Source organism: Tachypleus tridentatus, chromosome 4 (assembly GCF_004210375.1).
Source record: "Tachypleus tridentatus isolate NWPU-2018 chromosome 4, ASM421037v1, whole genome shotgun sequence".
Classification (NCBI taxonomy): Eukaryota; Metazoa; Arthropoda; class Merostomata; order Xiphosura; family Limulidae; genus Tachypleus; species Tachypleus tridentatus.
In genome coordinates this window covers 29,637,493-29,662,557 of record NC_134828.1, presented here as the reverse complement: position 1 = coordinate 29,662,557, position 25,065 = coordinate 29,637,493, and the positions used below count along the sequence as shown (strand labels likewise).

General features: G+C 34.7%; 1 protein-coding gene across 4 annotated transcripts; it reads left to right on the top strand.

Moving 5' to 3' along the window:
* The first annotated feature begins 337 nt into the window (after window positions 1–337).
* Window positions 338–3,466, top strand: LOC143248285 (uncharacterized). Of its 4 annotated transcripts, none has more exons than XR_013026872.1 (3): window positions 338–432; window positions 982–1,182; window positions 3,025–3,466. XR_013026872.1 is itself a non-coding variant. In XM_076496684.1 (3 exons), the coding sequence occupies exons 1-3, from the start codon at window positions 734–736 to the stop codon at window positions 3,194–3,196; spliced, it is 408 nt and encodes a 135-aa protein (XP_076352799.1). In that variant the 5' UTR covers window positions 639–733; the 3' UTR covers window positions 3,197–3,466. The 4 variants fall into 4 exon arrangements, 1 of the variants encoding a protein (XP_076352799.1); XR_013026873.1 differs by having other exon boundaries at window positions 341–417; XM_076496684.1 differs by lacking the exon at window positions 338–432 and adding an exon at window positions 639–768.
* Window positions 3,467–25,065: the final 21,599 nt, after the last annotated feature.

Sequence of the window (25,065 nt, the reverse complement as noted above, 5' to 3'; positions counted from 1 at the left end):
CTGGTATGGGTATTAACCTTCCTAGGAAGGTGGAAACGTTGTTCTCTTCTATCAGTAAAACTGTTAATACCCATACCAGCCGTTCTGAGATACAGGCTAGATTTCTGATGCTAGGCTTGGCATGTTTATATATTTTTGTTAAAGTATACTATCATTCAGAAACTAAAAATAGCTGTTGTAAACTCCACTTATTTATATTAAAATATAAATAATCCCCTCTTTCTTGGAGAACTTGATATAAGCATTCTACACAATAGTAATAAATTTAAAAAAAGCAAAAATTAATTTTTCATAAGCAACTAAACATAGACAGATATGATATAACACAGTTCATATCAGTGGCGGCGCCAGGATATTTTCGTTGGGGAAGTTGTGGTAAACTGTGGAGGGGCTTTCCAAAATAATGTAAATACCAAGGTACATTTCAGAAAGGTGTGCTATTTTGAACAGCGTTTTCAATGTAGTTTTCATTGGAAGCTCATACTCTGATTAATAATTCATTATTACAAATTAGAAATAATCTGTTTATGAAAATATGCGTATATGTAAAAGAGGAAGTGTTTTCCATATTTTATGAATATATGTGGGCAACAATATTGGAGGGGGGGGGGCTCAAGCCGCCACTGGTTCATACACATATATAGTGTTAGGTACTTCCCAACCTTTTGTCTCCCATTTGTCATTGATTCAAAATTAAGGATGGTACCATTCTACTTTAACAGCACACTATAAAATGTGGTGCGGCAGAACTACACAGTTGGAGAGGAGGTTGTACCACAATTAAAACTTCTTTGATATGTAACCATATATATGCACAAACATTTGTTTTCTATGTTGTTGCAGGTAAAAAACAAATTCATATGGTTTATTAATAACGAATCTTCATTGTAGGATCTGACATGCATAATATTTATATATATGTATACAAATTTCTGGAAATTAAATGAACAGAATAACTTGCCTATTATTTGTCATTCCAAGGTATCATTATCGAGTGTGGAGCCAATGGAGACATACAAATTGGAGCGTTCATTTACTGAAAGTTCCTGCTCAACATGAAACCTGCTTATCAACCTCTGTAGAGTCTCATGATAACACTAGTGAAATTGACGACACAGAGAATGACACTGGACACACGGAAAAAATTGCATCTAATACACCTGCTAATCATTCCCAGATTAGGTCAGCAGAATATATATCTAAAATTTATGTTTGTAAAAACAGAGGTTATAGAAAATTGTGTACTTTTTAAAAAATAAACATAGTTTCTTTTTTTTTCAAGGTTTCTATCTTTCAAATCTAAAATGGAAATAACCTTTAATAAATTATTGCTAGGCTATAAATATATATAAGCTAGGGATTTCAGCTTACACACTTATTCGTTCAGAAAACATCAAAAAGGGTATTTGTATTGGAGTGTGGTAGTTTTAATAACCATCATTGGATGACAAACTGATGTTTTCCAAATTTTAAATGAAAGTCTGCAGTACAAGCTAGTGAAAACAACATTGAAGTAACACTGATAAAATGTATCATGTGATATTAATATTGTTTTCTACACTTATTACACTTAAAATGAACTAAGTTTGCTGTCTCATTTATTTTTTAACAAAAACAAACATAATATTAATGAAACCAACACTTTTCTATATTGCTTTAAAAGTTAGTCCAACATGATCAGTACAAAATGTGATTCAAATCTTATAAATGTATTAGATGCTCTATATTTCCACCCAGAAGCTTTCAAGTGACCCATTTGATTGGGAAAAATGTTTTGATCTGTTAGTACACTGTTGTTAAGAAAGGCCTGTATTAGATGTACATTTGATCTGTTAGTACATAATTGTTAAGGAAGGCCTGTGTTAGGTGTATGTTTTGCTGTCTTAGTACATAGTTCTTAAGAAAGACCTATGTTAAATGTATGTTTTGTTCTGTTAATACATGATTTCTAAGGAAGACCTGTGTTAGATGTATGTTTTGATCTGTTAGAACATAATTGTTAAGGAAGACCTGTGTTAGATGTATGTTTTGTTCTGTTAGTACATGATTTCTAAGGAAGACCTGTGTTAGATGTATGTTTTGTTCTGTTAGTACATGATTTCTAAAGAAGACCTGTGTTAGATGTATGTTTTGTTCTGTTAGTACATGATTTCTAAGGAAGACCTGTGTTAGATGTATGTTTCAATCTGTTAGTACATAATTTCCAAGGAAGACCTGTGTTAGATTATGTTTCAATCTGTTAGTACATGATTTCTAAGGAAGACCTGTGTTAGATGTATGTTTCAATCTGTTAGTACATAATTTCTAAGAAAGACTTGTCCTAGCGGAGGAAGAAAAAAGTTGAAACGAACCATAAGAACAGTTCAGTGGAACAGCAGACCTACAGCAAAACCTTATTTTTTAAAACGTGTTTTTCATATACAGGGTGTTTGGAAAGTCACTGTGCACTTATATATTTATTAACAAACATGTTTATATATAGAATATAGGAGGTAAATATGAATGACAATTATAAACAATGTTGAAAGTGACCCCCGTTGGCATCAATACAGGCTTGAATCCTTCTTATTTTATTTCTAAACACCGCTATCAGTTGCTGGCTTGAAATAGACTGAATGAATGCTGTTATCCCTGCTTTCAAAACTGCACAGTGACTTTCCAAACACCCTGTATAAGTCATAAAGTTGGATGGTCACAATTCTCTAGCTTAAAGTTGTAGCAACATATCATATATAGTAAATGTGATGTTGATAATTGTTTTGTACACATGATTTATTTAAAAACTGTATTTAATGCATTCATTACACAATAAGTTGAGACAATTTGCACTATAGCAGGATAATCAACATTAATACATATAGATAATAACAAGTTCTTCATTCATCTTAAGTAAGGTACTTACAGTAATATTGGCTATTTAAAACATCCAAAATATTTATTTTACAAATGCAGTTTTGCATATTTTTTCAGTTTTTGTGTTTATTCAACTGTTGATAGTAATGCATAATTGTTTTTATTTCTAAGCATCACAGTGAGCTTCTCCACTTCAAGTGTGTCTTTATCTTCAGTAAATAATGTCTCTTCTGAAAGTACGAGTTATTTGGAAGATCCACATCAAACCAAGTTTTCAAATTTTCGTGCAAACACAATAAATGTAGAACCGACCTCAACAAAAGTACTGGAAACATTGGTGTGATAGTAATTTGAACTTCTTAGAATGTTCGATCAAATATTTCTACCTTAAATACAAAATTTAGTTTAAAGCTACTGGTTGGGGTAATAGTAATTCTAAATCCATCAAACCTTTGATCAGATATTTCTACCTTAAATGCAAAATTTAATTTAAAACTAATTAGTTAATGGTGTCTGTCTGTTCAGCATACAAATACCTTTACTATTGGTGCCATTTGTATATGACAATGAATATAATAAATTAACTGATTAGATCTCAGTTATTATTTCAGAAGACTGTGTGTGTTTGCTTAATGTGATGGACCACTTGTCACCAAACCTCGCATGTGCCCATAGCTCTCTTTCCCAGTAAGTGACACATGAGGAGTGCAATTCAGATCTGCCCCCCAATGTTAACCTACAGGGTCCTCTATTTTTTCCTTGTGTTTTGAACAAGTACATATTTCACTATTTGTCAAAGTTTACACAGACCATCATTTATTTTATAGTTTCAATTTCTATGCAAAGACAAACTTTACAAAGTGACAGAAAGGTAAATTATTTTTACATGTTTCAAGTATAAGAGAGATTTATTTATATTTACATACATGTCTGTACAGTTGTTTTTTTAATATAGCTGCTACACATGTACTTTTTTGTGAACTTATATACCACAACAATACAACAATAGCATTCCTCATAAGTACCCAGTTTTGCAACAGTAATAATTTATTGGTACATAATAACATAAGATACTTAGTCTAGATAGAACTTTATTTTCTTAATACATAACAGTAACACTACAGAAGTGGTAACCATACCTGGAGATAGAATGGAGCTAGAGTTAGAACTGGGATTCTGATCTATAGCAGAGCTCTATCAGAAGTCCTCTAAAGTTAGAACTGAGGTTTCAGAGCTGCTTCATTCTTGCCTATGTTCTCTGCTAACTTTGTAATATAGTTTTTAGAGCTTAACTGAGAAAATAAATTCTATAGAGATATAGAAACCAAGCATTGAACTCCCCAAATTCGTTTTCAGAATTACTTAAGGACTTTTATCACTAATATAATAGGCAAGAAGAAATATATATATATATATATATATGTGTGATAAAAATATATCATCTGCTGGCTGATTATTTATTTTAATTTGTTTATTTTTTTGAATTTCGCACAAAGCTACACAAGGGCTATCTGCACTAGCCTTCCCTAATTTAGCAGTGTAAGACAAGAGAGAAGGCAGCTAGTTATCACCACATACCACCAACTATTGGGCTACTCTTTTACCAACAAGTAGTTGGATTAACTGTAACATTATAATGTCCTCACAGCTGAAAGGTGACAGGGATTCAAACCTGCGACCCTCAGATTATGAGTCGAGTTCCATAACCACCTGGCCATGCTGGGCCATTTATATTAATAGAGTAATAAATACTATGCAGGACTTCCTAAAAATCATAGTTTGGGATCTAATATAACAACATTTGAGTTGTTATCAACACAAATAAATTCAGTATGTGAAACAAATTACAGATTTGTACTAAAGACAAATCAAAACAATTAAAGAATAATAAGGTATTCTCTTATGGTGGATTTTTCTATCTTTATATAACTCAGTTAGAAAACATGTAGCTTAATGAAAGTTTTAATTATTTTAAACTTTAACTTATTGAAAGAAAACAAGTGACTATAATATTTTTTGACTAATATGATATTTCATCTTCATCAAATAAGAATTGAGATAAATTAAAAAGTGTTCTAGTTATCCAATTGTTTCATTCAAGGATTCATTGTGATATCAGTTGGAATAAATAATCATAATTACAGGGGATTCTTGATTGAATACATTGAAAATGAGAATGACAGGAATATAAAAATAATGGGTCACACTGTTTTAAAGATTATAATCATAATTACAGGGGATTCTTGATCGAATATATTGAAAATGGGAGTGACAGGAATATAAAAATAATGGGTCACACTGTTTTAAAGATTATAATCATAATTACAGGGGATTCTTGATTGAATACATTAAAAATGGGAGTGACAGGAATATAAAAATAATGGGTCACACTGTTTGATTGTAATCATAATTACAGGGGATTCTTGATAAAATACATTAAAAATGGGAGTAACAGGAATACAAAAATAATGGGTCACACTGTTTTAAAGACTATAATCATAATTACATGGGATTCTTGATCGAATACATTGAAAATGGAAGTGACAGAAATATAAAAATAATGGGTCACACTGTTTTAAAGATTGTAATCATAATTACAGGTGATTCTTGATAAAATACATTGAGAATTGGAGTGACAGGAATATAAAAATAATGGGTCACACTGTTTTAAAGATTATACATAGATTAATAAATTGACCTAACTGTGTATTTTAAATGTGATTTTTCTACAGTGAAACTTAAAAGTTGTTTTAAGAAAAAGTATTCTTACTTTTTCCTTGCTTCATTTTATGCTCACACTGTTTTCTGTTTGAATTATTTGTTATTAAAAGCTGTTAATATATTCATGTTAGTACCAATTTTGTTAGAAAGTTTGTAAAAATAAATATATAGAACTTTAAATTTCACTTTCTCCATTTATTTTACTGAAACCCCATTTAAACTTTGTAGACTGTTAATTCTAAATAACACTATAACAAAACCACATGTAAGTACTATTGAAGTTGACCATATTATTGGTACTGTTGCTCTAGAGCTAAGTGTAAACACCAGTGTGAAGCAGTTCTGTAGCTAGGGGAGGAACTGTTGGAACCAACCTGAAGTTGGAGCAGGAGGTCTCTAGCAGCTTTGATGTCAACACAGTGTTTGAGCTGAACTATTAGAGCTACTAATACCTATACCATATTTACTCTTATGGTAACCATATTCGTTTGGTATAATACAAGCACTAGCAATCATTCAGTCTTGTAATTGTGTGTGTTATTTTGTCTTTTCTTGTCAAACCACCAAAGATAATCTTCCTTTAGAAGTGTTGAATAAAGCTTCAGTTTAATTTTAAGTGTATAAACATATTACAAAATGTCTTCAATAATGTTACACAGCCTGAAATTCAAATATACCATTTGTGAAACGTAGTGCTCTTGTTGACGTGAATATGATAAAACAACAACAACTAATAAGACATTTATTGTAGTGTTAAAATGAACATCAACTGTATTTTACTTAATGAAAAATAATGTTTCATCTAGAGCAGAATGAAATAGACTTGACACTCTATAAACTGGACAAATTGCTGAATCCATCCACACCAGAGACAAGAAAAAAAAAGCCTTTAATGAAATCTGCAAACAACAGTTAGAATTTGTGGATCAGAATCTGCCATTCATAACTGAATGTTCAACAACTTGTAAGAAAAAGGCTAACACATAAGCAAAGCTCTGTATTTTGGCTACCTATCACAATTTAGCACAGAAAATACACCAAAGAAGAAAAAAATGCTTCTATGTCCAATAAAATATTTAATTAGAACAAACATAAAACTTCTATAATCAATGCTTGGACAAACATGACACCTACATATCAGTATGTCTGTGGGCTTACACAGGTTATCAAACTGGGTTTTGATACTTGTTGTGGGCAGAGCACAGGTAGCCCATTTTGTAGCTTTGTGCTTAATAACAAAATAAAAACTCCATATATACTAAAGTATTTATACTAGGACAAATCTCATACTTCTGTATCCAATAAAATACGAAGATTGAGGACAAACATGAAACTTCTTCATTAAACAAAATATTATGACTTCTATATCAAATACATTTGTTCTGCCCACCCCCAATGGTTCAGTGGTATGTTTCATAGTTATAAATGCTAAACTATGGGTTTCATACCTATGGTGGGCAGAGCGTTGATACCCAGTGTGCAGCTATGTGCTTAATTACCAAAAAGCTTGGAAGAAATATGAAACCCCTAGAGCCTTTAAAATATTTCAAAACAAGCAAGACATCTTTGTATTTCATGAAGTATAATTGTGGTATGCAATGATATCATATGGTTTCCACTGTCAGTCACGCGTAAATGCTGTTGAAAAGAAATGATAGGTGGTGTCCTGTATCAATATTGAGCCCTGGTACTTTGGGAGTCCTCCTTGGTTCACCATGAATAGTTTCCATCTATTCGTTTCAAAGTAAGAAAGCTGATGACCTATTAACAGATCCGGTAGATGCACTTGAGTAAGTGTCTACTCAAGTACGTTCTCAGTTTGTTTGTTTGTTTGTTTTTATATTTTGCAAGTAATGTAAATTGTTTGGCTTCACATCACCCGTGTTCAGGCTCCTTATTTCTCATACACCTAAATACTCAGTTTTCAAACTCAGGTTATTTCGTGTATTTCATACTCTATTCTCCTGTTAGTAAGAGGACCTAGTTAATTCTTACGAAGAAATCATTTCAGGACAAGCATAACACAGTTATATCTAATTACGAATTTTTCAAAAAACCATGCCATTTCTGCATCCCATCTCTAGAAAGTCATGAAAGCTCTGTATTTACTGAAACATTTTATCGCAATAAACCGGACATTATTGGGTTATAATTTATATTATATTTTTATTTATGGTTTTGTTTATCACTTACGTATTTTAACTTCCACCATTTGGTTCAGCTATATTTTTATTTGTCTTCAACGCTAGGTCTTCTGCATCCTAGCGAAAATTAAATACTAAAAAAGTTATTTTCATGATGCCACGATAATAAGTAAGTTCATGAAGTCCTAATCTTAAAGCCCTATAATTCGAGCGATTTCGAAAGGTGGGCATTTTTTTTTCAGATGCAAACTGGGAACAGAAATGACTTTCAAGTTAATGGCATTTCAACTGAAATGCTTTCCAATTCTGCATATATTTTTGTGGTCATATTGAAAGCCAGCTTTTACAGCGAAGTCCTGTAAGACCTCATGTATGTAACCGTTACAAATATGACATACTGTTCATTTGGAGAGCTGGTTTTGAGTCATTTAAATTCACTTTATTGGCGTCACAGCCTTTTTAAATCACGGAATTTTACACACCGCGTTATACAAACAACTTACAGTCAGACTACAGTATCTTCATTATAAAAGCCGTTATCCCACGAACAGGAGTGTAGATCCTGGGGGGATGGAGGGTATACATCCCCCCTTCATTTAAGGTGAGGGGTATGGTGCATACAATCATTCTCCCCCTACAGTTTGGTCTGTTGAATTGTTTTATTGCATCACAGGCCTAAAAATTGTGTGTTTGTTTTTGTGATTTTCGTGTTCTTACCAATCGAATTACATAATTAGGCCTAGATGTAGCCTTTTTCAATAGCCGAAATGTACATCTTTAATATAAGCGTGCTTTTAAGCTTTTCGATCTAAGTTATCGTTCGTAACTTCGTAAGTATCAGTCAGTAGGCCTAAGTATACATCCAAGTATCGTGGCAACAAAATTACTCTGTGACTACATGTTTACAGCTTTCAGGTTCACGCAATCAAATATTACCAATTTGCAAATTGAACAGTCCATAAAAGTGGTTGCAAAAATCATCCCCCCCATCGTGTGTAAAAAAAATCTACGCCCCTGCCCACTAACATTAAATTGAACAATATCTTGTTTGTTTGTCTGTTTTGAATTTCGCGCAAAGCTACTCAAGGACTATCTGCGCTAGCCGTCCTTAGTTTAGCAGTGTAAGACTAGAGGGAAGGCGGCTAGTTATCACCATCCACCGCCAACTCTTGAGCTACTCTTCTACCGACGAATAGTAGGATTGACCGTCACATTATAAAGCCCCCACGGCTGAAAGGGCGAGCATGTTTGGTGCGACCAGGATTCGAACCCGCGACCCTCAGATTACGAGTCGAACGTCTTAACACACTTGACCAAGCCGGGCCCGAATATTACCTACTGACAAGCTCTGTAAAATAAAGAAAATCTGTTGAAATATACTATGTTACGAAAGGGATATAAAGATACCGAAATTGACAGATGCATCGAAAAAGATAACATTCAGCGGGGAAAAAATCCTAAAACAAAGTATTACTAAAGTTTCAAATAAAGTTCCTTTTATTATTACCACTCACTTTAAATTCAGGAATGTTTAGCGCATTTTGTATTAAAAAAAATCATTTCCTACAACTGAATGATCGCTCTAAGCATATCTTTCTTGAAGCTACAGTTATCTCCTTCCGGAAAAGCAGAAGTCTGGAACACATCGTTCTTCATGCAAGAGTGAATTACATTCCATCAAAGATTGGTTGTCGTCCATGTAATAAAGCTCGTTGCCAAAATTGCAGTCGTATAAACTTCTGACTCTCTCTCTCTCTCTTTCTTTCTTTTTTTTTTTTTTTTTTTGACGAGTAGAACCAGAAACTTTTAAATTTCTAAATAAATCACTAAAGGAATACAAAATACTATTTACCTTATACAGTGTAAAAAATATAATGACTAGCATGTAGCACATACCCAAATGAATCTTAGTGAACGTTTCAGCAACCGTTAGTGATAACGGCGCTCAACTTAGGGTTGCAGGCTCGAATCCCCATCACACCAAACATGCTCACCCTAATATCGAGAAACTATTAGAGGAGGCAAGAAAATTTCGACAAAAAATTAAGTGCTGCAATAAGTTTCCACTATTGTAGTTCGATTTTTATCGTTTATACCATAGGAAATAGTTTTTCTCAATTAATTATTATATCTTGTTCTTTTATTTCAGTACATTTTATTCATATTTCTAATCAAATTTAGCTTTTGTAAAAAACATTGGTATTCAGTCTATAAACGTATTAGTTAGTTAGTTATCACCATTAGATTCCATAAAGGAACATAGGGCCGCAATCGCTTGCGGATTCTTCAACAGGTATTTAAGTGAGTAGGTTGTTAGCCCACTGCACCGAGCCGTCCCTAATTTAGCAGTGTAAGACTAGAGGGAAGGCAGCTAGTCATCACCACCCACCGCCAACTCTTGGGCTACTCTTTTACCAACGAACAGTGAGATTGACCGTAACATTATAACGCCCCCACGGCTGAAAGGGCGAGCATGTTTGGCGCGACGCGGGCTCGAACCCGCGACCCTCGGATTACGGGTCGCACGTCTTACGCGCTTGGCCATGCCAGGCCCATAAACGTATTACATTTTGGATATTTGTTCATACCACATTCTAAAATTTGAGGATATGAAATCATGTAAAGTTTAGTTATGATAATAAATTAGCGAAAGACACGAAAGAAATAGTTATATATATAAAGAAAAACTAACGATTTTAACGCTGTCACCATTCCATGGCGTGAAAAGGCTAGGTGGTTAGGGCGCTCGACTCGCAATCTGGAGGTCGTGGGTTCGAATTCTCGTCACAGCAGATTGCTCGCCCTTTCAGCCGTGATGGCATAATAAAGGGTCGCTAAATCTCACCATTCGTTGGTAAAAGCACAGTCCAAGAGTTGGCGGTGAGTGGTGATGTCTAACTGCATTTCCCTCTAGTCTTACACTGGTAAATTAGAGACGGCTAGCGCAGATAGCTCTCGTGTAGCTTTGCGCGAAATTCAAAAAACAAACAAATACATTTCTTTAAATTGTGATTGAATCCCATTGTTCTTCCCTTTATTTCTAAGTTAATTAGTTGATATTACACTGAATTAAAAGACAGATTTAAGATTTCAAAATTTTCTTATCTACGTAAAAAAACAAAAAAGAAGCATTTTAAATAAAATTTTTTAGAAAAATTAGTCTTTATTTATCAACTTATTTCAGGTGGGAAAGTATGTATTTTATCACAACTTACTGCTTTCACATTAGGAAATAATACTTTTAAAATAGGTACGACGTTTTGGTAGCTGCTGCGATCGTTTTTAACTACAAAAGTTTTAATGGTAAAAAAGGTTATAATTTATACGATTGAGAATGATCGCAGCACTTGACTGCGGGCCGTAAGTTCGAATTCCTGTCCCACCAAATATTCTTGCCTTTTCAGCTATTGGGGCATTATAATGAGATGATTACTTCCACTATTCGTTGGTAAAATAGTAATCCCTGAGTTGGCGATGGGTGTAAATTACTATTTGACTTATTTCTGGTCTTTCACTGCTAAATTAGGGACGATTAAAGCATATAACTTCATATATCTCAGCGTGAGGCCCGGCATGGCGAGGTAGTTAAGGCACTTGATTCATAATCCGAGAGTCGCGGGTTCGAATCCCCGTCACATCAAATATGTTCGCCCTTTCGGCCATGGGGGCATTATAATGTATAATCAATCCCACTATTCATTGGTAAAAGAGTTGGCAGTGGGTGGTGATGATTAGCTGCCTTCCCTTTAGTCTTACATTGCTAAATTACGGAAGGCTAGCGCAGATAGATCTCGTGTAACTTTGCGAGAAATTTTAAAAAATCCAAACCAAATCTTTGCGTGAATTCGAAACAAACCCAATCAAACTCTACTGTATAAGCTATAACTTGTAATAAAAATAATACCTATGATCATTAAATAAAATCAAAATGAAACTATTGATTAATATGTGCTTAGTTCGGAAAACAAATCTTTTTTTTCCATACAAGTAGCAATACAAATATTGGAAAAAGTGAAAGGTAATACAATTATATGAAAAACAAATTACCGCTGCTGTAAATTATATGCTTGTAAAATATAGATGTCAGGCAGTGTCAGGAATTAAGAATATTAATGAAAATGTAGGTTAGGTCGACGTCAAGTAAAGAAAGAAAGAAAGTAAGTTCATATTTCAGTAAATTACAAATAAAATACACTCAAAATATAAAGTGAAAATTACTACCACATACAATGAACTGTTTTTGCTGTGAGTACACTTTGAAATAATAGCTGAAGAAAGAAAAATGGCCTTTAAGAAGTTAAAGAGAACAGTACATATTGCTAAATTTGTAAATTATTAAATGCTATTGATACAATTATTAGTAGGGTTAGCTCTTCAGTCTTCATATATCATATAATAATATTAATATGTTTTTTATTATAATAGACTAGTGAGTGTTATTAATATTAGTAGGTAATATTAATAACATTTACTGATAGTACTTTCGAAATAGGGTTGGAATTAGAGACGTTATTATATGACTTCTAGAGTGATTGTTCTCTCACTTAATCTTACAAAAGTATAAATAGTAAATAGATTACTGAACTACTAACAGTAACTGTGGTTAGGCTAGTTTTGTAGTACTGGTGATAACACACACAATTTATAAATTATAAAACTTTAGTAATAGTATCAGTAACATAATAACCTGACTGGTTGCATTTTAATTTTTTAAGTAATGTTATTGAAGCTGTAGAGTTATTTTCCAAAAATGTAAATAATATTTTCAAAATGAATGCCCCAGAAAAAAGCATCTTAAAATAAATATTCAATTTACAAAAGATATAATAAAATAAAAAAGTTTATCATAAACAAATATACAAAACATGTCTAAATTTGGTAAAGATGCAAGTTTCTATAATAAAGCCTTTAATTTTCCACACACAAAAAATTGAAAAAACTATCAGGCAAGCAGTAACATTGCCTATATATAGATGGCTCAGATTCTTCATCAAAACTGTTTGGTTTGTTTTGTTTTGAATTTCACAAAAAGCTACATGAAGGCCATCCATGCAAGCAGTGAAAAGAAGAAGGCAGCTAGTCATCACCACCCACCAAAAATCTTAGGTTTTTCTTTTACCAATGAATATTGGATTGATTGTCACATTATAATGCCCATGGCTAAAATGGCATGTTTGGTAGAATGGGGATTTGAACCTGCAACCCTCAGATTGTGAGTCAAGCATCCTAACCACATGGTTATTCTTGGCCCTTGAAAAAGGTATTTTAAGTATCTCCTCAACAGGTTACCAGAACCTTATAATACTATATGGTGTTACCTTTTCTTTTTCCAACTTCTAAGTAATGACTGTGTCTCAGATTCTGGAAATGTCTGTAAACATTATAGTAAAAATTTGATTTCTTGTTCCTTTAGTTTCATTTTTCAACACACAATAATTCAAAAACCAAAACAATAGGGTCAACTAATTTCATTGAAGTGGCACAGATTTAAAAGGAGTACCTGCATTTATAAGTATTATTAATAACTAATTATAAGTTTTAAAAAAATATCATATAAGTAATATTATCATTACCCCTGAAAGTTAGCTTAAATACAGGGTGAAACAAGAATTACCAGCCAAAACTAAAAAAAACAATACATATTACAGTTAGAACCTCATTGTATTCAGAACTTGGTTATAAGTACAATTTTCCTATGTCTACTGAAACACTGCATTTGAAAAAAATACAATGAAAATCTTCAAAACAAGAAGTAAATATAGGGATGGCTAGTATCTCTATTACTGACTGAGCCATCGTTACACTTACTTCACTTTTCCAAAAGTTTTTACTTGTTTTTACACATTAATCTTATTCAGATTACATTCAATCTTTGTAACACAATGTTTCAGAGCATTATGGTCACATATGATGAATCTACACTGAATATTTTTATAAAATATTTTATCATTTTATAATTAGGATCCCAAATAATAAAAGCATGCTTTAATTTACTTCTAACTAATGTAATATATCAACTAACAGTGTTAATACCAGGGTATGAAAACAAATGAGGTTTATTTAACACAAGTCTTTAATATCTAATATTCACTAGGAGTCAGGTGAGCCAAGCAAATAAAAAACACATCTTAACCAAAAATAAAACAAATGTATAACCAATAACGTAATCTTATAATGTTAGTTGTTTTAATAAAAGTCTAGATATTTCTGTTTGAAAAGTTCAAATTCTTATAGGCATCATTTCCAATAACATAAAATTAAACAGAACTTAGGACATCTCTTCCACTAACTCTAAAAGAAAAACTACAAGCTAATACCTTTATTCAAATACTTTTCAATATTAACTGCATCTACCACATGTTAAGACACCTTATTCTAATCATCTACCCTGACAGAAATATAAAACTCAATCGAAAATCACTGCTAATCTGTCAAAATTCCCCTCTGTGTGGATTCCTGTATGTGGTGAGGGGACCTCCCAGGGAAGGTTCTGTTCTTTCAGGTTACCTTCTCTGGGATCTAAACATCTACCCACGTGTTTGCCATTCATGGCAACCCGTGAAGGGGAGGAGAGCATCTTGGTGGTTCAGGGGTCTAACCCTAACACACCATTTTGGCCTTGAATTCCTGTAGACAGGTGGCCTTTGGATGGCCCCCCTTGGGTCAATCATCTGGTCTACTTGGGCTAGAGTCAACCAAGTACCAGTGTTGGAAGTTTTCAATGGGTGTTGTGGACATTGTGTCTGATTCTGGTGTTGGGTATAGTGCTCATGAAACCCTGGCATTGCTGCAGTGTTTTTGCTTGACATTGTAGTGCATTCCCTTGTAGGGCTCCATGGTGGGTGGGGTCAGTGGGCACTGAAATTTTCTTTTTTCTTAAAAATTAAAAAAAAATAGTGAAATAACACTCAACAGGTAAACAACCACATCTTGAAGATTCTGATCAGCAATCTTTAACGTCTGTACCACCAGTTGTACCTCATTTGCTCATCCTATATTCTCTTTCAGAAAAACCTTTAGGGCAAATGTCTCCTTTTTTATTCAGAAGGGACTGGAAGGACTTGCTGGCTCTCCAAAGTCAGTAAAGAAGCTTCAATCTGGAGACATTGGTTGAAATATCCACATCCCAACACAGTGAACTCCTCTTGAATTCAAAGGCAAATGGGGATGTACCTATTGAGGTTACCCCTCACGCTACCTTGAATTCATCACGAGGAGTTATTGTTGAGAGGGATTTGAAGAATGTCCCCGAGTCAGAGATTCTCGTTGGTCTCTCCACTCAAGGAGTTTCTGCAGTGAGGCGTATCTTCACTCGCAAAGATAGAGTTACACTGTCGACAAATATCCTCATTTTGATATTTACATCACCACATGCACCCGCCACCATCAAGGCAGGTTATCTAAATTGCAGGGACCAGCTGTACATTCCAAACCCTCTCTGATGTTTCCAATGTCAGAGGTTTAGCCACTCAAAGACGTCATGTCGTGGTTCCCTGACATGTTCGTTGTGGTGGCAAGAACCATGATGCCTATGAGTGTGACATGGACCCACATTGTGTCAACTGCAATAGTCCTCACCCTTCCTACTTTTGTTCTTGCCCTAAATGGTTCGAGGAAAAAGAGGTGCAGCTTTTGAAAACGACTCATAATATTACTTATCCTGAGGCTCAGAAATTGCTGTCCACCACTTCATCTCGGACATATGCTGCTGCACTTCGTTCCATAACTACAGTTATGGATTCATCCTCCCATACATTCCAACAAACCCCAAGATCCATATCCTTTGGTTCCAGGTACAGGCATTTCTTCAGATACATCTTTTCCTCCCACCCCAAGATGCAAAACAATCATTCATTCGCATCCTCAGTCACTGGAATCCCCTTCCAACAACAAAGACCTCCCAGTCGACCCAGGGCAGGATCCTTGGAGGTTGATAGACCTCCCCCGAATAAGGACAGTAAGAAAAAAAAAACGTGATCATAAACAGAAGGGCTCTCCAGCCACTTTGCCTACGCGTCATTAAAAATGGCCACCTTGATACAATGGAACAGTCGAGGTTTATGTTCCAATCTGGATGACAACAAAACTGATTACTTTCTACCATCCAGTATGTCTTTCCTTGTAAGAAACATTTCTGAAACCAGCAGATACAGTCACCTTTTGGCAGTTTTCTCTGTACAGAAATGATAGGCTGTGTGATGGATGAGTACTTGGGGGGGGCACTGTTGGTTGATCAGCATGTGCCCACCCTGTCTTTGTCACTCAACATACCCTTGGAGGCCCTAGCCATCCGTGTTTCCTTGGGTCATACCATCACTGTTTGTTCTCTCTACCTATCACCTGGAGAGACATATGATCAATCAGACCTTGATGCTCTCATTGAACAGTTGCTGTCTCCTTCTCTAATCCTGGAGGAATTTAATGGAATCATCCCCTTTGGGGAAGTGCTGGTATTGATAGGAGGGGTTGCTCTGTGGAGTATATGCTCTCTGATCACAACCTTTCTCTTTTCAATACAGGTTTTTCCACTTATTTTCATGCACCTAGTCAGTCTTTTACTGCTATTGATCTTTTGGTTTGCTCCCCTTCTTTATTTTCCCATTTTTCATGGAGGGTTGACAATAATCCACTTAGCAGTGATCATTTCCCTATACTTTTGAGAGAGACTGGCCGTAGTTGATGCCACCCTAGTTGTGTGCCCCAGTGGAAGCTGGATCAGGCAGACTGGTCCACTTTCACTGCTCTCGCAGAACTTGATCCTGCCGTCGTGAATCAACCATCAGTAGACAACTGTGTAGCAGCAATGACTGGCTGTATTATACAAGCAGCTGCTCAGTGTATTCCTAAAACCTTGACACATTTTCCACGATATCCTCATCCATGGTGGAATCCTGCATGCCACTTAGCACAGAAGGCTCAAAAACAGGCCTGGGATACTTTTCGTAGATATCCCACACTTTCGAACCTCGTTGCTTTCCAACGGGCTCGTGCACATGCTAGGTGGGTAAGATGTAAAAGCCAGAAGGAATATTGAATTAAGTTCACAACTAGCATATCTTCTACCACCAGTTCCAAGGTCATATGGGACAGGATTCGAAAGGTCAGTGGGCACTACAATTCTGTCCCCCTCTCGATCTTACTCTATGATGGACAGGAGGCGGCTGATGTCCGTAGGGTTCACCTCTTCCCTTTCGAACTGACTGTCTCTTTGACTATAATTGTCCCTTTACACTGGTGGAACTGAAAAAGGCCCTTCATCGGTCTGGCAGTACATCTGTTGGACCTGATGATGTACACTATGACATGCTGCACCATCAATCTCCTGCTTCTCTTGATGTCCTTCTAATTGTCTTTAACCGGATCTGGCAGGAGAATTTTTTCCTGATTTCTGGTGCCAGGCTATTATTTTACCTTTCTCTAAACCAAGGAAAGATCCCAAGATTCCTTCAAACTACCGACCAATTGCTTTGATGAGCTGTCTCTGTAAGACCTTACAAAGGATGGTTAATGCTCGTCTTGTTTGGTTCCTTGAATCAAACAACCTCCTCTCGTCCACCCAGTGTGGGTTCTGATGACAGCACTCCACCACAGACCACCTAATTCGACTTGAAACATCAATCAGAGAAGCCTTTCTCAAATGCCAACATACTTTGCAGTATAAAGATAAATGCCATCACTGAACAACTCCCTCTCTCTATTTCGAATGGGATGTATGTCGACGACTTTCACATCTCATGTTAGTCTTCGAACATGAGATATATTGAGCGGCAACTACAAACTGCCCTCAATCGTGTACAGAAGTGGACTATGGCGAACGGCTTTAATTTCTCTCTCTCTGAAATTGTTTGCATGCACTTTTACTGCCAACGTGGTATTCATCCTGATCCTGAACTTCATATTGGTGAAGTTCCACTGCCAGTGGTCCCTGAGACCAAGTTCTTGGGTCTTATCTTTGACCGTAAGCTGACCTTTATACCACACTTAACGCAGCTACTGGTCAAATACACAAGAGCACTGAACATCCCCCGTGTTCTCTCTACCGCTAGTTGGGGAGCAGATCGATGTTCTATGTTAAAGGTATATCGTGCTCTTATTCGATCAAAACTCGACTATGGATCAATGGTCTATGGCTCTGCCAGACCCTTGGCCTTAAAGATACTAGACCCCATTCATCACCAAGGACTTTGACTCTGCACTGGGGATTTCCGCATCTCTCCAGTTCAAAGCTTATACGTTGAATCTCATGAACCTTCTCTGCACCTTTGCCGTTTGCAACTGTCTTTACTATATTCTTGGAAACTTCGTTCCTTACCAAAGCATCCCACCTGAGGATGTGTTTTCCTTCCTCGGTGGGCTGTACCTTCTCAGAACAGACGATCTACCATTGCTCCGTTTGGCCTTCGCATCCAGGCGCAATTGGATGACTTGGGTCTGTCCTTGTATAACATTGCAGATTCCACTGGTCAGCCCATCCCACCATGGCTTATTACAGCTCCCAAATGTGACCTTTCTTTCAGTCAGCTGAAAAAGGCAGATACTCCAGATTGGGAGTACCGTCATTTATTTAATGAACATTTTTCAAACAATCATTCCATTCCCATTTATACAGATTGTTCCAAAGCAGGTAATTCTGTGGGCTCTGCCATGGTTTGTTACGGTTCGGTGGTTGTGTGCAGAATCCCCTCTACAGCTTCTGTGTTCACTGCTGAACTGTATGCCATATCTCTTGTCCTGGATCACATTGAAGCTGAGCAGTACTCCAACTGCACTATTTATTCTGACTCGCTTAGTTCTATACTGGCCCTGGAATCGCTTCATGTTGGCTCACACCCTGTTCTTGCTGATATTCAAAACCAACTGGCCCATTTCTCATAAACATCTACTTCTATCCAGTTTTTCTGGATATCAGGCTACGTTGGTATTTGCGGGAACGAGCTTACAGACACGGCAGCTAAATGTATCTGCTCTGGCACTATCACCACTGTGCCTATTCCATACATGGACTATGGTCCTGTATTCAAGGCTCGGCTCTGTGCCAACTGGCAGTTGACTTGGAGTGAGCAACACGAAAACAAGCTTTTCCAAATAAAACCGTATATTGGACTTTGGCCATCTTGCTTCTGTAAGGATTGGAAGGAGGAAGTAGTTCTGACTAGACTACTCATTGGTCACAGTTTTTTTAACTCATCATTTTCTTTTATCTGGAACTGATGCACCGATGTGTAGTTTGTGTAACACTGAGATCACTATAAGCCACATTTTACTTTCTTGCCATTGTTACGACTCTCAATGACAGCACTATTTTAAACATGTTCTGTCCCAAGGTTTGTCCATAACATTAGACAGTGTTATTGGTGATGGTGACACTGTCCACCTTGATAAAGTTTTTAGTTTTTTAATGGCCATTAATCTTTTTAATGTCATTTAAGTGTTTTATATTTCTTCATTACACCTTTTTTTGTTGTGGTTCCCTTTTAAGTCACAATCTCTTTAGTTCAATTTTAAATTTTAAAACATTAAATAACTCAACACCAGGACTGGAAAGGCCAACTTCAGGTGACTAACGCTGCTGTTTGAACTACCCATTAGTCGTACTAGCAAGTTGTTGTTACAATTTTGCTCCATGTCTTTTAACACTTTTATTACTTTACTTTTTGATAATGGCCGTAATGACACATAATCCAGAACCAAGACTGGAAAGGCCAACTTCAGGTGACTGACGGTGGTTCTTGTACTTACCTGTTAGTCTTCCTGGCAGGTTATGATCATTACCATTATGCTGCAGAAAGCCCTTTATAACTTCTCTTTCTGTAGTTTCTCTCTTAACATTGTAAACTCGATGTCAACATTGGTTTTATGCCATTTATGTTTTTAATTGCTGTTTTGTTTTACCTTAATTTCCTTTTATGAATTTTACTACATTTACATTACTTTTACCTTTTTACTGGATGCTTGGCAAGTTATTATTACAGTTTTGCTACATGTCTTTTAAAACTTTTATTACTCTATCTTTTGATAATGGCAGTAACAACACATAACCAGGACTGGAAAGGCCAACTTCAGGTGACTTACGATGGTTCTTGTACTTACCTGTTAGTCTTCCTGGTGGGTTATGATAATTTCCGTTATGCTACAGAAAGTCTTTTACAACTTCTTTTACTCTGATTTTTCTCTTAACATCGTAGTCTAGATGTCAACATTAGTTTTATGCTATTTATGTTTTTCAATGCTGTTTTGTTTTACCTTCATTTTCTTTTATGAATTTTAATACATTTACTTTTACCTTTTTACCAGACGTTTGGCACAGATAGCCTAGCTGCTTTGTGCCATAAAACAAAATCAACCAACCAACCAAATCTGCCAAAATTTGTCTCATAATCCTAACATTAATACATTTCTTACCAACAGAAGTATTAGTAACTCCTACCATAGTGCCAACTACACATTTCTTTTTTTTACATAGCCCAGGTGTTTAATATTTATATGGGTAACCGTACTATATTTTATTAGCTTCTTAAAGCCACTTGTAATGCATCAATGCTATTAACAATCTTTAATGATATTTGGGGCAAAAATATTTTTTACAGTGAGAGTAGCCAACTGTTGACACAATACATTATAATCTTTATAAGCACAAATATAATAAAAGTATTTGTAATTAGCTATGCTGATTGCTTGGTTGAATTTTAGTTCTTCTCGAAGTACATATCTTGCTCTGATTGAAAGTTAATATTGGGCTCAAAAGAAACAAGTTTGTTGAACTTGTATCAGATGTAGAAACTATAAAAGATATAGTTTTGGGTGATAAAACCACAGCAGTAGCTTCTTGGACAGCATGTGCTAAAGGACATGGATTGCACCTTTAGTTGACTCACTGATTGATTTTATTAGTACACAGGTTTTTCACCAGTGGTTGGAAAGGTTTGGTGTCACCAGTGCTATTTAAATTCTGGTACTATATGTATTTTCTCCAAAATTGTACTTGCTGTAGTTTTTACATCAAGCTGCTCTTTCACTTCTTTCATTTGCACCTTGTTGAGGTATAACTTGTTACATCTGATGTTTAAAGGTTTATTTGCTGGCAAGGAATGTGAACATAGTTGCAAATATTCAATGTCTGTCAGATGACATCCCAACAGTGTCAGATTTTTTTTTACTTGTGAATAGAGAATCTTTGAAAGTAATCATACATTATATGTTACTTACAAGGCAGATTCTGTCTTTTGTTTTATTTACTGCTCATTACATAAAAAGTTGTATTAACAAAAACAGCATATGAACACCACCATCTAAGGCCTTATATATAACAACTCATTCCATGCATTTTGAGCAGACTACTGTGGTGGAGCATTGGAGGAGGGAGGTATGTTTAGTAGTTGCATTGCTTTGAGAAAATGTACCTAGTGCCTAATGTACAACTTGTAAGAGAAGTGTTATGTTAGAATAAGTGTGAAACATTAGAGGTATGCTGAAACTAATAATTTTAATATTGGAAAAATGTACTGCTCCTCCTATATTAAATATACACAAAGATGTATATTTAATAAATGAACAATGTTGTTAAAACCTTGACTGATTAGTAACACTCTTTTCTTATAACAGAAGGTCTGTATTTTGTTTTCTAATTAAACTACCTTAATCTGCCTGATGTTACTTTTATTTATTTTATTATTTTTATGAGATATGTTTAATTAATCAACAGCTTTATCTTAAAAAGACTGACATTTAGCTTGATTGGAATAGTGAGTCTGAAATATATAAAATGTGACTAATGTTCTATAGAATTTATTTTTCAACTACACATGAATGTTTTATTTAATTTCTGTGGATTACCACTAAATTATTTATGTCAGTATGGTAAATGAGATAGAAATGTATAAGGTTAAAAACCTTGGTTCCTTTATGACTATTGAAGGTATAAATTTACACTTTGTAATAATCTTGTGTATATCTAGATTCTCTTCACTGTTCTGTGACTTCACTACCTCCTTACTGGTATTACATTATATATATATGTATGTATTCTGAATTTTGTCAGTTCTGTGCTATTGAAACACACTGTCATTATAATACTAGAGAAAAATAGTAAAATATCAACTGTATATAAACTTCTACAAACATTTCTTTATGTTTGTTTAAAATGTTATTCTTATTAGAATAATGTGTAACTGATGTTTTAAAATATTTCATATATAACACCTGATATTTATACTGATTTTTTTTAACAGTATCCCTGTGAAAAGAAGTATAACAACTACTGTACTGTGGTGGAAAGGTCAAGAAATGAAATGTAAGATATTCTAGTTCATGTAATCTTAAAGCAATAAATCTGTAACAAAACTAGTCTACTGTAAAAGTATAAAGCATAGTTTGGTTCAGGAGTGGTATCTCAGTTTGTCATCCAAATGTAGAATCTCTAACAAAACCAGTGCTGTTATGTCTACTGTATGAGTGTGCCTGTGAAGTTATTAATGATAACTGACTCTCCACCTTAGTCAGTTTTATTTTGTTTTTAGTCTGAAGTGGGCCTAAGGCTGAAATGTTAGAAAATAAATCCATTTAATAAGAGTATATTTTGTTACATTGTTTAATTCTATAAATGATAAGTCAGCTTGTTTGGTCTAGAAGAAAAAATCTATAACACAACCAGTGCAGTGTTTACTTCATGAGTATGAGGTATGGATTGTCCTGAAGTTGAAGAGTGGGAACTCAGTCTGCATCTTCTAGAAGTGGGAAAGTTCTAATAAAACCAGTGTGTGTGTGTATATATATATGAGTATAAAGTATGAATGTTCCTATGACACTGAGGAGTAATTTCTTGGTTTTTACAGTATTGCAAAATTTCTGTTACAGCACTAGCATAAATTACTTAAAAGTACATAAGAAACTAGCTAAATCAAAGACATATTACCTCAGAAAATTCAGTTTAAAGTTAATCCACCTTCATTGCTCTTTTTGTATTTGTTTCTAGACTATCCAAAATTAAATTTATAGACATTTTATAACTCAAGAGAGAAAATTGGGTATGCAATAGATTTAACTTTAGAAGTTTTCAAGAGGATTTAAGCTTGATATCTGACTTAGTCAGGCAGTGGATCCTTTGATCTTAACACACTACATTTAAAGATAAAAATTTTATTACATTTAACATATTAGTGTGGTTTGTTGATAAACTCTAAATATTTGTTTCATTGTTGTATTAACATGAACTCTTCTCATTTCATTAAAAGGGCTGATTCTTAATTTACTTAATAAATAATGCCAATATGCTGCATAGGTTACAAAAATTTCATCACAACTTACACATGATTCACATCTTGTTTTGCACACTTAAATTGCTACAAAGTGTCAGAAAACACTTGATACACAGTTTCTTTATCTTACATGTAATTTTCATTATCACCTTTATAGACCACATTTGATCTTTATGAAATAGCTAAATTTTGTTCTTGGATTAAAGGAAAGTTGGTTTGAGGAGTTGTAAGAGACTCCTATGTTGAGTATTTTGGTCAGTTTTTCATTATGTATCTAAGACATTGGAAGAGATTTGTTTATACAAATTGTGGTCAGGTTCTCGCTGTAATAAAGTGTAAGAGAGAGACGTCAAAAATCTTTGTTGGATACTTTTCCTTTGATTGTGTCCTTATGGCTCTCTTATCTGAGCTTTCATCAAGCAATAATGTTCTTGATAATACATTGTAGTCTGATTAAGGCTTCAGTAAAAGGACTGAAAGCTTGCAATTAAAGGAAAAGTATTTAATATAGAGAACAGTCTATGTGTATTTTTACATATTAATTTATCAATATGATGAGTTTTAAAAACAAGGGATTAATGTTGATAAATGCTTAGTATTCTGATCAATGTCCCAGTTTGTAAGGAACTGTAAGGTATGTTGATAGATGCTGAGTATTCCAGTAGTGCCTCACTGTGTAAGGAGCTGTAAGGTATGTTGATAGATGCTGAGTATTCTGATCAGTGTCTCACTGTGTAAGGAGCTGTAAGATATGTTGATAGATGCTGAGTATTCTGATCAGTATCTCACTGTGTAAGGAGTTGTAAGGTATGTTGATAGATGCTGAGTATTCTGATCAGTGTCTCACTGTGTAAGGAGCTGTAAGATGTGTTGATAGATGCTGAGTGTTCTGATAAGTGTCATTCTGTTCGAAGCTATAAGATATTTTCATATTTAAGTGTTCACTATATCCTTTAGTGTTTCCATGAGTCAAATAATGACTGTTCAACTTAGACTAGTCCCACAGAGTGTTCTCTACATCCTCTAATATTTTAGTGGATTTGTTCCCACTTTGGGCTTACCTTCATTAAAACTTTTATGACTTCTCACATTGCCAAATTCCCAATGTCATCACCAGTTAAGGACTTTGCAATTTTTGTTGTAGATGGTCTGACTCAAGATTGGTCCAATCCATTTCTATATGTTTGTCTCTTCCTTGGCTTTTCTCCTTTTATTTTATTTTGCCAAAAACAGACCTCTCCAGGATCTTTTGTTTAAATAAATCATTTTCTTTATATTCCAGACTGAAATCTCTATTTAGTTGTCAGGGACCCCACATATCTCCTGTTTGAATCTTTGACAACCTGTTTCCTGTACCATCTTTCTATAATGATATATTCTCTCCTTATTTGCTGAAGATGTCTCCGACATTTTTACCTTGGATGTCTCCCTCATAGGGACAGATGAATTTATTCCAGGATTGCTTATTTCTTTCCTAGAATTGGACTGCTCAAGAAGGTAAAGGTATTCAAATGTTTTCTAAAACCATCCTCTTTTACCTTTCACCTCTGTTTGATCATTTGATCGCAGTTGCTTTCTTTGTCATTTTCGGACAGTTCACCCCATCTCACTTGTACAAGAGAATCAATATTGTCCATTTTTTTTATAGAAATCTGTTTTGCAAAGGTACAAAGTAATAGTTCTCATTTCTATGGTGACATGAGTATGTATTTGAAATACGTTTCCAGGAGAGAGAAAAATATTAATTTTTGGTAAATGCCAAGTATTTGGGTCAGTTTTTCATTAATTTTATGTTACGTAAAACTGAAAATGAGGATTTATATTTATGCTTAGTGCATGTTTGTTTTTTACAAAACTTTTTGATTTAACATGCTGCTTATTAGGTTTTAAATAAAATTTAAAAGGTCTTTAAACCAATCTTCCAAAAGTGAATTCTTTGTGTGATTTATGGAAATGAGAATTTTAAAGTTCAGGAAAGTTTCAGTATTTCTTATTTTGATGAAAAAAACCTTTTTAACAAAAAATGTTAGACAAATGTGAAACCAAATCATTAAAAGATCAAAATGCCATTATTTTAATCCTCTTAGATAAAG

What these genes read in the sequence shown, in the direction of transcription:
- LOC143248285 (XM_076496684.1), top strand. Translation starts at nt 734, where the DNA reads ATGTGGTGCGGCAGAACTACACAGTTGGAGAGGAG. An exon ending in ACTACACAGTTGGAGAGGAG is followed by an intron (nt 769 to 981) that starts GTTGTACCACAA and finishes TGTCATTCCAAG; the next exon opens with GTATCATTATCGAGTGTGGA. An exon ending in GCTAATCATTCCCAGATTAG is followed by an intron (nt 1,183 to 3,024) that starts GTCAGCAGAATA and finishes TTTATTTCTAAG; the next exon opens with CATCACAGTGAGCTTCTCCA.